Source organism: Nansenia antarctica (genome assembly GCF_963989245.1).
Source record: "Nansenia antarctica genome assembly, chromosome: 2".
Classification (NCBI taxonomy): Eukaryota; Metazoa; Chordata; class Actinopteri; order Argentiniformes; family Microstomatidae; genus Nansenia; species Nansenia antarctica.
In genome coordinates, this window is record NC_137675.1 from 14,168,929 (window position 1) to 14,181,884 (window position 12,956).

The 12,956-nt window shown below is 47.0% G+C and overlaps 2 protein-coding genes across 2 annotated transcripts; both read left to right on the forward strand.

Moving 5' to 3' along the window:
• Nucleotides 1-1,040: 1,040 nt before the first annotated feature.
• On the forward strand, nt 1,041-2,431 carry calhm1b (calcium homeostasis modulator 1b; the record flags this gene model as incomplete). The annotated part of the gene is made up of 2 exons (XM_080524243.1): nt 1,041-1,592; nt 1,823-2,431. The coding sequence occupies 2 exons, from the start codon at nt 1,041-1,043 to the stop codon at nt 2,429-2,431; spliced, it is 1,161 nt and encodes a 386-aa protein (XP_080380369.1).
• Nucleotides 2,432-7,041: 4,610 nt separating this feature from the next.
• LOC308151391 (RING finger protein 122) lies at nt 7,042-11,054 on the forward strand (the record flags this gene model as incomplete). The annotated part of the gene is made up of 6 exons (XM_080524252.1): nt 7,042-7,066; nt 8,543-8,699; nt 9,442-9,484; nt 9,792-9,833; nt 10,208-10,290; nt 10,934-11,054. 6 exons carry the CDS (start codon nt 7,042-7,044, stop codon nt 11,052-11,054), a joined length of 471 nt encoding a protein of 156 aa, XP_080380378.1.
• Between the last annotated feature and the right edge of the window lie 1,902 nt (nt 11,055-12,956).

A 12,956-nucleotide genomic window follows, 5' to 3' on the forward strand; every position in this document is an offset into this window, starting at 1 on the left:
GAAAAACCATCAGTGTAAAATGTTAGACTAATAGTCTAAAATAGTCTAAGTGTTGTTGAGAGGCAGTTAAGTGTTTGCTTTAGAGACAATGGGAGAGGGAGATGGGTATCCTGTTACATCACAGGTGGAACACTGGCCCAGGTGCCTCTGTAGGGTGGGGCCTGATGTCAGGTGATTATGGTCAGTTTCTCTACCTACATACTCACTGATTGTTCCAGAAGCACTCGGGTATTGTCCAGAGGTTCAGAGAATACCTGAGCAACTGTATTCCATTCCATTTTTAACCCTTTTGTCAATATTTGAAATCATTTCATCAAGACTGCATACTCTGAAGAGGAGGATCAATTGTAAGTGAGTTTTTCTTTTTCTTCAGGTTCTCAAATAATTGATTTCTTCAATGTATTAGTTTGTTTTTCTGTTTCTTCTGTCTAGAAAATAATTGATTTCGCACTGCAGTGTTAAGCAATTGATTTGCTGGTAATTGTTTACAACATTTCTTGCAATGGAAAATTGATCCAGTTGTTGAGTCAAAAATGTACTTTGTGCACTACATCTCTTGTGATCTCAGCCAAAATAATCAACTTAACTGAGTTGTAAATTTACATGGCACCATGGGAGGTAGAAATCGGAGGAGGGCTCATTGTAATGCATGGAATGAAGAAGGATATGTGTTTGATACCATTATCTTATTCCATTCTATGCATTACAATGAGTCCGATTTCTACCTCCACCAGCCTCCCCTGATGGACACAGCAATCACTGGGGTACAAGACATAATACACATTAAACAGGGCTCTCAAGTCTCACGCATTGGGCGTGAGACACACGCATTTCAACCCGTTCACACGCTCACACGCCACACCTTATCTCACGCCCAATGCGTGAGACTTGAGAGCCCTGACATTATAAGACCCAGTACCTTCCACATTTCATTTTGGGCCCTCCTATCAACTCAAAGTAGATAGCCTGTCAAATAACTGCCTCTTCTTTTTCTTCTACAGACTTGAACACTTTGGAAAGGAGCCGCCAGATCCCTCAAGATGGATAAGTTCCGTATGATGTTCCAGTTCCTCCAGTCCAACCAGGAGTCTTTCATGAATGGTATCTGTGGTATCATGGCCCTGGCCAGCGCTCAGCTGTACTCGGCCTTCGAATTCAGTTGTCCCTGTATACCGGAGTACAACTACTCCTATGGGATCGGACTACTGGTTGTTCCGCCTATATGGTTCTTCCTACTGGGATTCGTATTGAACAATAACGTGTCAATACTGGCCGAGGAGTGGAGGAGGCCGACCGGGAAACGGACGAAGGACCCGACGATCTTGCGCTACATGTTCATTTCGATTACGCAACGCTCCCTGATAGCCCCCATGGTGTGGATATCGGTGACGCTAATGGATGGGAAAAGCTTCCTGTGTGCGTTCAGTGTCGACTTGGACATCTATCAGTTTGGGAATTCCACCCGGATCCAAGAGATGTCCGAGGACGAGAGACTGAAACTTTTGGCGAAAATTCCATGTAAGCATATATTTGACCAGCCTGAGACGTTATCGAGGGAGGCGGCATGTCGATACATTAAGTGTATATCGCAGGTATGTCTATATTATACTTTATCTAAAATTGTCATACTAGTAATATCAATTCATGGTATGTTGGGTGCAGTGGAGGCTGGGGGAGGTAGAAACCAGAGGACGGGCTCATGGTAATCCATTCCTCATTCCATTCCATGTATTCCAATGAGCCCGTCCTCTGATTTCTGCCTCCACCAGCCTCCCCTGGTGATGCCAGATCTTCATTCGTAAATGTATCATATCTTCCCCAGGCGTTTGGTTGGGTCTTCCTGCTGCTCATGACCCTCGTGGCTTTCCTGGTGAGGGCAATCCGCCCATGCTTCACCCAGGCCGCCTTCCTCAAGACCAAGTACTGGTCGCACTACGTCGACATCGAGCGCAAGATGTTCGACGATACCTGCAAGGAGCACGCCAAGAGCTTCGCCAAGGTCTGCATCCACCAGTATTTCGACAGCATCAGCGGCGAGATGCGAAGCTTCCATCGCGATCGCTCCAACAAGGACGACAGCGACTACGAGGATGACGACAAGAAGAAGAGTGATGAAGACAAGCTCCTAGGGATAAGGGCTCAGGAGGACATGAATAAGGTCCTCTGGAACTGGCACACCTGCAAGCCGCCTCTGGCCCTGAGGAAGGAACAGCCAGATGGAGAGGCCAACGACATCCCAGACAGAGAGGTCAATGTAGGGGTCAACGCAGGGGTCAATGTAGGGGTCAACGCAGGGGTCAATGGAGGGGTCAATGGAGAGATAAACGTTGGGGTCAACAGAGGGGTCAACGGTGGACCAAATGGCTTCGCTAACGGCCACGCTCATGGCGTAGCTAAAAAGGAGTGGGCGGTGTACTACAGCAAGGTTTGAACGTTTCAACGGACGATAAAAGCGCCATTCGCTTAGAGTAGTCTGTGTTAATTTATTTTTGGATGGAGTAATTGCCCAATAGGGGCAAAGACATGTTTTCCTGGTTTGGCGCACCTTACCCATCCTTTTGGCATTTTGTGTATTTCCTTGGCTTCAGGAATTGATGTATTTAGAGTATCCAAAGGGAGAATTTAACTTGAGTTATATAATGTAGTATAATAATGTGTATAATGTATCAATGTGTAAAACACGTGTCTGTGGGGAGCATGCAGGGTCTGGCCCTTAGAGGGAGCTACAGGACTGGGGTGGAGTGTTTGATTAATGCTTGTGTACTGTTGATGTTGACCTTTCATAAAAACAAGACTTATCAAATGCCATCTTGTACAATCTTGACTGAACTGCAAAATGTGCAATTGCGTGCAATTGTGTCCTCCCACACTCAATGTAGAGGCAGATCATAGGTTCATGATTTCTTGAGAAAATGAAAAGGTGAGATTGATCATGTTTTGCGTAGGCGTGGGACATCCTGTTTACTAGTGATGCAGAATGATTTCACAACCATCAAAGGACGTAGACAAAGAAAGGCCACATATCATTTGCAATTGGGTTAAGAACAACATACTCATATTGACTAATTATGGTATTGGCTCAGAGAAGTTCCTCAACAAAGATATTTATGATTCTCAAGCGAACCAAATCAAGATTGTGCTTCTGGGTGTTGTCCAATACGGTTTACGGTATTGACATTTGTACTATTTCCTCTGCATTGTTGTCTCTTTAACACCAAACAAAAGATCACCAATGTGGTTGCAAGTATACCATAGGCTACCTGTGGTAATTCAGAATGTACTTTGTGGAATTCTGGGGAGAACCAATGGCAAGAACAATAGACTTAAACTCTCCATTGTACACTAACGCTTGCCGATGCTGGCCCCTGGAAAATGCTGAAGCAGTGATGACAAACCTTTAATAGATTTTGCATCTCTGTTGATCTCAAGCAAGGTTTACAATGGAAAAGTATCTACTGAGTCAACCCCAGCTAATACAGCTTCATGTAGTTTCTACAGCTTCCTATTAATAGTGAAACTATTATATAGTGAAACTGTTAGTCGCAATAATCATAATTCCAAGTCCTCACTCAACCAGCTGTAGAAGTCTCCATCTTATTAATTATTATTAATTATTCTTATTAATTATTCTTATTAATTATTATTATCTTGAGAGCACTTTTTCTATTCAGACTAACTGGGGGCATTAACACATGCACACTCACAGACACATTTTACATGATGGGACAGCATTTGCATGTCTCGTATCTGCCGTTCTCAAAGCTCTCAGATAAAGTGCTTTTCAATCAGTCCATAGGTCCTTAGAAGATATGCATGACAATGGATTTTAAAAAAAAGGGTATGGTTTTTTGTTGATTTGCACAATGCGGCTATGTCTTGGTAGACCACTAGAGGCGTTCCATTTTCATATCCCCTGTGTCGAAACTGAAACCCTGCCTTGTACGAACACAGTAAAGCAGGATGTTTATGCAGACTCTCAGCCTCTCCACATATCAATGCCATATTTGATATTTAACCCACTAACACTCCTACGTCCCGAACAGTACACAGCATATTTCCACATCCACACTCAGACAATGCAGCTGTAGCCACTAAGTAATGATGATGTCATAATGATAGGATGGGGGATGAGAATGCGATGAATCCCCAGGATCCCACAGAAGCCTCTACGCCCACTTAAGGGGGTCAGGGGGGAACACACATATCTCCCCCAAAGTCAGCAGCTGCCTTCTGTCTCCAAGACCTGCCTGGCCCTGTGTGTGTGTGTGTGTGTGTGTGTGTGTGTGTGTGTGTGTGTGTGTGTGTGTGTGTGTGTGTGTGTGTGTGTGTGTGTGCGCCTGGCAGGACTGCCGATGTGGGGGTGGGTGCTGCTGGAAGCTGGATGTCTTTGTCCAGGCCATCCCCCTGTCTCTCTCTTCCTCTCTATTTATCTCTCTCTATCTCCCTTGCTTGTCTCTCAATCGAGCACCCACTCTGTCTCTGTCTCTGTCTTTCTCTCTCTCTACTATATCTCTATCTCTAACTCCCCCCATCTCTTTCTCTCTCTCTCTCTCGCTCTGTGTGGCCTCCAAGTGCAAGTCTTCCTACACACAATAGCGACATGTTTATATATAGATGAAAAGTAGCAAAGCAAAAAAAAAAAACTTTAACTGACAAAGCTTCCCAATGCTCTGGCTGTAAGGCGGCAATGCAGTCCAATGATAGTCCTGCTGGTTTGACTAAAAACAGCTGCCCTCCTCTTCACCCTACTGGCTTTGTTTTGGTTGTCGGGACATCAGCGGTGCACATGTCGCTGACCTGGCCTCCCATCTGCCCCCCCCCCCCCCACCCACACATACACACAGACACAAGCAATCACACACACACACACACACACACACACACACACACACACAGAGAGACACACAGACTCACACACACACACACACACACACACACACACACAAACAATCATATGCAGTACACACACACACACACACACACACACACACACTCACACACAAACAAACAATTACATGCAGCACACACACACACACACACACACACACAGACAAACAATCACATGCAGCACGCACACACACACACACACACACACACACACAGACAAACAATCACATGCAGCGCACACACACACACACACACACACACACACACACACACATACACATACACACACACACACACACACACACACACATACACACACACACACACACAGGCGCCCCATTTGCCAGCGTCTGGCCCCTCTGCCTTCCTCCTGCCTATGCCTGCTGTCGGCTCTCCGGGGGAGTGAGGGAGCGAGAGAGAGATTGGAGGATGGAGAGAGAGAGGGAGGGCTGAGAGGAGAGGGAGGGGGAGGAGGGAGACGAGAGTTGCGAGGCAAACGACTGGTCACATGACCTGAGATCTGTTTACAAACTGAGAGAGAGAGAGAGAGAGAGAGAGAGAGAGAGAGAGAGAGAGAGAGAGAGAGAGAGAGAGAGAGAGAGAGAGAGAGAGAGAGAGAGAGAGAGAGAGAGAGAGAGAGAGAGAGAGAGAGAGAGAGCATTCGCAGCACAAGAAGACAGGAGGAGAAGCAGCGATAGGAACAGCAATAGGCAGACCCTGGACACCATTATGGATTGAGAGAAATAAGGGAAGCTTGCCATGACAAAGCCAGCTGGAGGAGGGAGAGCTTGAACACACACGCGCACACACACACACACACACACACACACACACACACACACACACACACACACACACACACTGCCTTTGTCTGGATTTTTTCTCAATCGAAGCAGCAGATGGTTAGAGGGAGAGTAGGAACTCCCCCCTTCAACATACAAACACACACACACACACACACACACACACACATACAGACTGACACACACACACACACACACACTAGCAAAAAGACCAATCCCAGCATGAGGACTATTTGACTTGCTCAGTGTCGCTCTCTGTCTGTCCAGTTCTTTGTTTGGGTTTTGGGGGAAGCACATCCTTGAATCAGGAATCCCCCCTGGAAGCTAGAGGACCAGAGACTGAAGAGGAGGAGGAAGAGGAGGAGGAAGAGGAGGAGGAGGAAGAGGAGGAGGAAGAGGAGGAGGCTCCAGGAGAGGAGGGAGAAAACAAGAGGGATGTGGGGCTTGTGAAAATCCTCTGTTGTTAAAAAGGCTTCGGAGGGGGGGACAAAGCAGGGACTAAAAGCCAGCAAATTGTCCTCATTGGAATAGGAGCGAGGAGCCTGTCGTCTTCTCAACTGTTGTGTGTCATTGAAGTGAATTGGAGGGATTTTTTTGCATCGGATGACAACGTCAGTTAAAGGGGCCATTTTCCTCTGAATGCAAGTATTTCTGGTTATTGTGTTGTTGTTCAGTGCTGTGATCAGATGTCACCTTCCCTGTATCCCAAGGCTCTTTAGATGCCATTTCTTACAAAGGACGTTCACAAGAGGTAAGAGACATAGTGACTAAACGGCTTTCTTTCTTTGTCTGTTTTTGACAGTGTTTGCTATGATGTCATCCTTATCATCATCTGCGATAGACAAGAGCACATGAGGTCTCTGGCAATCCCAATCCCAGTCCCAATCCCAATCCCAAATCCTGCCCTCTAAACTCTGAGGCTAATCCAGATTTGGGGAATGCTGTACACAGACTGCTGAGCCGACAAAAACTGTTCCCGACATAAGACTAGGGGGAAAAAAATCAGGAAACCTCGACAACTGGAATCTTCCATGTTTTTTGTTTTTCCGTGGAGCCATCCCCCTACAGAGGCTTCTCTCTAGCCCCAGCTGAGTGACTCATTCTGGGCTACGAGCTCCAGGACTCCAGGGGTTCGGGGCTCCAGGCAGCAGCAGCTTGCTGTCTTGGCCCAGACCCAGGTCCAGACCCAGACCCAGACCCAGACCCAGACCCAGACCCAGACCCAGACCCAGACCCAGACCCAGACCCAGACCCAGACCCAGACCCAGGTCCAGGCCCAGGTCCAGGTCCAGGTCCAGCCTTTTCCTGACAGGGCCTGAATTTACTGGAGCAGCCCTGGGAGTCAGATTTCATGCAACCATTCCAATGGTGTAACGGTAAGTGGATGTCGGTACCATCTGCCAACACGGTCTCTAGTCTCCACACAGACCATAAACTGTACTTCCTGACTCTCTGCCTCTCAGCTCTCGTCTTCACCGAAGCTAACAGGATTGTTGGTTATTGATGTGCTTGAGAGATGGCAGAGACGAGCTGAAGCGTAGGGGGGGGGGGGGGGGGGGTGCTGTGCTGTGCTGTGCTGGGGCAGGTGGAGGTGGAGATAAACAAGGTTCCCTGGGTGATGTTTAGTTGTACAGTATATGTAGGTAGGCGTCATAACGACCATGTTATGGTCCAACTCCCACACCACATTCCAACCCCTGTAAATGGTTGATTCTATGTCTGAACACAACAGCATTCCATGCTATCATGTCTAGCCTACACTGTGTCTATAGTTGCAGTTCTTAAACCCCCCCCCCCTAAATAGTTCTTAGAGTCCTCAGGCTCCCCCACCCCCCACCCGATCCCCTCAAGCCAAATGATCCAGTCCCATACCCCCCACAGTGTGCAAGCTGTACCCATTCAATCAGTCTAAATGAGAGGCACATGTTCATAAAAGACTGGCAGAGGGCATCCGTGGGGGAAATTAATAGGAGCACATGGGGCATATGGAAGTGGGGCTTCCTCTGCTATTGTTTCGCCAAATGGTGCTTTTGTCCCCCAAGTGTCTGTGGTTGAATAGAACCCTACCAAACCACCGCCACCCTGACTCCTAAACCCTTCCCTAAACACACACACACACACACACACACACACACACACACACACACACACTCTGTCACCAGCCACCCCTGTGACACACACACACACACACACACACACACACACAGATGACCCCCCATCCCCCTCACACACACAGAACCCCCCCCCCCCCCCCCCCCCCACACACACACACACACACACACACTCTGGCACCAGCCAACCACCCCTGTGTCTCTGTAGTCTGTCTGTGGAACAGATGGTGGCAAGGCGGAAGTGGTGCCGCCGTCCTCCATGTTTGTCTTGTTCACGGTCTATTACACCCAGAGCTCCCAGATCCAGTCTGAGCACACCAGCAGCAGCAGCAGCACGTTGGGTGGGATCCAGGGGAGGCTGGTGGAGGTGGAAATCAGAGGACCCCTCCCTAGTGGGATTGCGGCCAAATGCCAGGCTCTTCTTCACCAAATACTTGCCTGCCGTTTTATGCTTAGGCTTTCTGATGTGGAGCCTGTTTGGGCAGACTTCAGCTCTAAACTCGAGTATGTTGTCTGTGAAAGATTTGGATGATATCTTTGATGACGAACCGATTCGATAGGGCCACCACAAAAACACACACACACACACACACACAGTAAAAGCATTTATAATGTGTTTTTATAAAAGGTGTTATATAACTTATGAGTGTAGCTGTTGTGTGCGAATCTGTGACCCATTTTAAAGTGTTTTCCCTCACCGTTTCTTTTTTTTCCTTTTCTTTTCTTTCGTTCCTTTCACAGGATGCCTGTGTGGTTTAGGTCTACAGCGCTCAGAAAAGTACTGTACGATGACGTCGGAAACCACCTACCACCTTCCGCTCAACGTCTACGTCATTGTCCTGGGCATCGGCCTCTTCGTCTTCATGCTCAGCCTCATCTTCTGCTGCTACTTGTTCAGGTAAGAATCTGAATCAGAATCAGAATCAGAATCAGAATCAGAATCAGAATCAGAATTGCTCTTATTACTAATCTAATGTACAGTCACAAGAGTAAAATTCTACATTGGCATTGCAGCAGGATACAAAATCAACAATAATAGAAAAATAAGTAAAATAAGTAAAGTAAGTCATAATAAAGTAGAATAAGGTCATAAAGTGATGGTGGTCGTACCACAGCGGGACCAGTCGTACAGCAGTAGAAACAGTAATGCAAAATGCTGTACAGTTTACAATATGGTGAAATGCAATATCATACAATATGCAATATAACACAGATATGATACAGCGCAGGAAGTCAAGTGATAGTCAGGTAGTGTGAAGGTAGTCATAATATATATATATTATTTGATGGCATCATAGAGTTATAATCACTCATTATAGTTACCATTTCTTATTTTGTGCCATCTCTTGGTGGGATGAATGGAAAAGATGCATCTTTATGAATGGCACGGGTGACCAAAACAAAAATGGCCGCCAGTCTGCATTACAATTAGGTTGTACTGTACACATGTAGACTTTTCCATTTGTATGCAAGTATATTATTGTCTTACAATATATATTATCATATTATAATAACAATGTTTCTAATATAATATAACTCTCTCTCTCTCTCTCTCTCTCTCTCTCACTCACTCACTCACTATCTCTCTCTTTAACTCTCTCTCTCTCTCTCTCTCCCTCCCTCTCCCCCTCTCCCTCCAGGTTGAAACAGCAAGGAACGAGGGAGCAGTTCAGCTACAATGAGGTATCACACAACACCAGCACATGTAGCACATGTACTACACACCATCTCACACTGTTGTTGTCATCATGTGTGAAACCTAACGCCACCTCTGTATTGTAGATGACCTTGGTCACACACACACACACACGCACACACACGCACACCTGTCCTGCCTTTGACTAGCCTTTTTGACTAGCCTTTGACTATCGACCATCCTTAGACTATATGACTTAGTCAGGAAATTGCAGATGTTGCACCAGGCTACATCATGGTAGACTGACATGGTCCGCATATTAAAACAACTCCTCTATCTTCTCCCCCTGTGTAGGTGGTGCTGAAGGGGGCGGGCAAGAAGCTGAGCCTTCTAGGAGTACGTTTCATTCTCTCTGGCTATTTTGAAGTTCCTTTGATTCTGTTTTTGAAAAGGTCAAACAGTTTCTGTGTGCCTCATGTTAGTTCTACATGTGACTGCCTGTGGCTATAGAATGCCTTTGATGTAACCGTCAGTGTTTTTTCACGTCAGATTGGGTGATTTATTGAATTATGGGTGTGGAGGTTCAGTCATTTCTGCCTGCAGATGTGATGTCTCTCTCTCATGTTCACATATCACCGACAGTGTCTCTCTTTCACTTTCACATATGCATGCACCCACACACGCACACATGCACACACGCACACGCACAGGCACGCACACACACACGCACACGCACACACACTGACACCCTCTTCTTTTTGCCCTTGCAGCAGACCTGTGCAGTGTGTTTAGAGGAGTTCAGGACCAGAGATGAACTCGGGGTGTGCCCATGCTCACACGCATTTCACAAGAAGTAAGTGTCTACACAGTGGACTAGCGTGCTAGTGGAGGCTGGTTCTGAAGCTGGTGCAGGTAGCAATGGGAGGACGGGCTTAGCAGGGCTTAGCAGCAGAAGGTCACTTTATCATTGACTACCATTCACATGCTGTATCAGTGCAGGCTGGTCGCGATAGAAAGGCAGCTGAGGGTGGAGACTGAAGGGTTGTTGGCATCATATCTAAGGTACCTACCACTGCCGTTGTGCCCTTGAGCAAGGCACTTAACCCCTAATTGCTCCAGGGGCGCTGACTGTGGCTGACCCTGTGCCTAGAGCAAAAAATACATTTCCTTGTACTCTGTGCAATGACAAAGGTTGAATCCAATCAAATCTAATCTAATCTAACAAAAGAAATCAGAGGACTGGCTCATTTGAATCCATTCCAGCCATTACAATGAGCCTGTCCTCCTATGTCTACCTGCGCCAGCCTCCCCTGTACTGGTTCTGTCATAAAGTATCAGGTAAAATAAGACAGCCAACCGACATAATAGCTTTCATGGGTCCATCCTTGTTAAATAAGTGATAAGGCTACTGGAAGTATAGTATTCGTGAACCAGACCCTAATAATCCTCACAGAGCAACGTGAGCTCACAGATCTCTCTTTTGGGTGCCCGTGCAGGTGCCTGCTGAAATGGCTGGAGATCCGCAGCGTGTGTCCCATGTGCAACAAGCCTATACTCCGGCTCCACACGGACGCCACGCAGGGGGCCGAGGGTCCTCAGGACCCCGAGGAAGTGTGAAGGGAGCTGGGGAGGCCAGGAGGAGACCCACCCACCAGCCCACCCACCAACCCTCCCCCCTGCACACACACACACACACACACACACACATTTACACACCAATGATGATGCTCATCTTATGGACATCTCACTAAAGGGTTGATTGTATTCTGAAGTGGCTTCCTTCTCGCCGGTCTTTATAGGAGCGATATGGCATAAGGATGGGTATTAGGAATATCGACGACACCTGTCCCATCTTGCATTCGGTCAGCAAGGGAAGGGCAAGTAGGGTGGACATGCAGTAGGGTGCAAGAGATCAGAGCCACTTTAGAATACTGTGTCCCCCCCCCCTGCCCCCCACGCCCATGTCATTGGACCGGACGACTGGTACAAGACTGCCAGAGAGAAAGCCAATCACAAATGACAAACATCAGGCATTCTGAGAGGGTCATTGGTCAGGATCGATGTGGGATTGGATACCTCTACTAACTCAGGGGTGTTACTATACAGCCAGCACAAACATATGTCACATTATTACCTTGTTATAACCACATATAGGCCTACATGACATAGAAGAGAGTGTTTCATCACCTTGTACAATTCATCACTTCTCGGGGCTGCGTTTCATTCCAGAAGGCTGTTCAAATCGAATCGAATGGAATGTGTCTGTATAACCCTTTGAACAGTACAACTGTCACAAAGTGCTTGACCACAGAAAAACACAAACAGCCTGGTGATCAGAAGGTCATGAGTTCAAATCCCACCTGGGAACACCACCACTCGTGTGCCCTCAAGTAAGGTACTTAAGTTACTTCAGGGAGACTGCCCCCTGTAATCTTGCTCTGTGTAAGTCGCTTTAGCGTCTGCTAAAGGGTTCAAACGTGAATGCATATTAGACTCCACCAAAAGGAAGCCACAGAAAAACTCCTCAGTTGGGGAGAAAACCGTTGACACAGTGGCCAGGGAAAGAAACCTTGAGTGGAACCTTTCCCCCTCTAAGCCTTGTTCACTCCCCTTTTATACTGTCGATCTGAGAAAACTGGGCACTTGGAAAGCTAAAGCTCCACCTAGTAATCACAACGTTGCTTCTTGTTGCATTCCAGAAGGCTGCCCCCCCACCCTGCCGTTGTTCACTTCCCTTCATAGATCTAATGCTGCATTCATCGCATGTCGGAACTGAAGTAGGACATTCGGCAAAAAGTTCAGACTTCAGCAACTCATCGTTGTAGGAGATGGTGAGATGATACCCGATGAATCTCTACACAAATCATTTAGGTCGATTTTTTTCAACTCGGGAGTTTCCGACTTGTCATGAATGCAGTGATGAATGCACTTGTTATCATGCACTTGTAAGCTGAAGCGCCGCGTAGTTTCACTATGTTGCTGCTTACGCCTATACCCCAACCCCCAAACTAGATCTGTGAAGGGGGAGAGAGAAAAGGCCTAGACAGGAAGGGAAACGACGTTCTGCAATGAGACGCAGCCCGTTGCAATGTGCAATCGCAATGTGATTGATCAGGAAGGAAGCATCCGTCACAGTTCTGTATCCGGAGTCGTGGCGACTCAACCCTACACGAATGGTAGGTGCTGGATTCTATTCTAATGTGATGGGATGTACACTACCCCCCCCCCCCCCCCCCACAGGTCCAATACTGCCAACCTAGGTTTGCCATTCTAGACAGGGAGTCATAGGAAACACATCATGTCTGGAAAAACTCACAAGCTCAGTCCAATAAGAACCCAGCTCTGGTGTACCATGTACGTATATGTCCAGATCCATGTACGGTACTCTGAGACGGATAGAAAACTATCGTAGAATTGCCTGTATGTATGTAACGTGACCCCCCTATCTTGTCATTTTGTATTGTTTGTTGCTTTTAAATAAAACGTAATGTAATGTATGGTAATGGAGGTGGTGTGCCT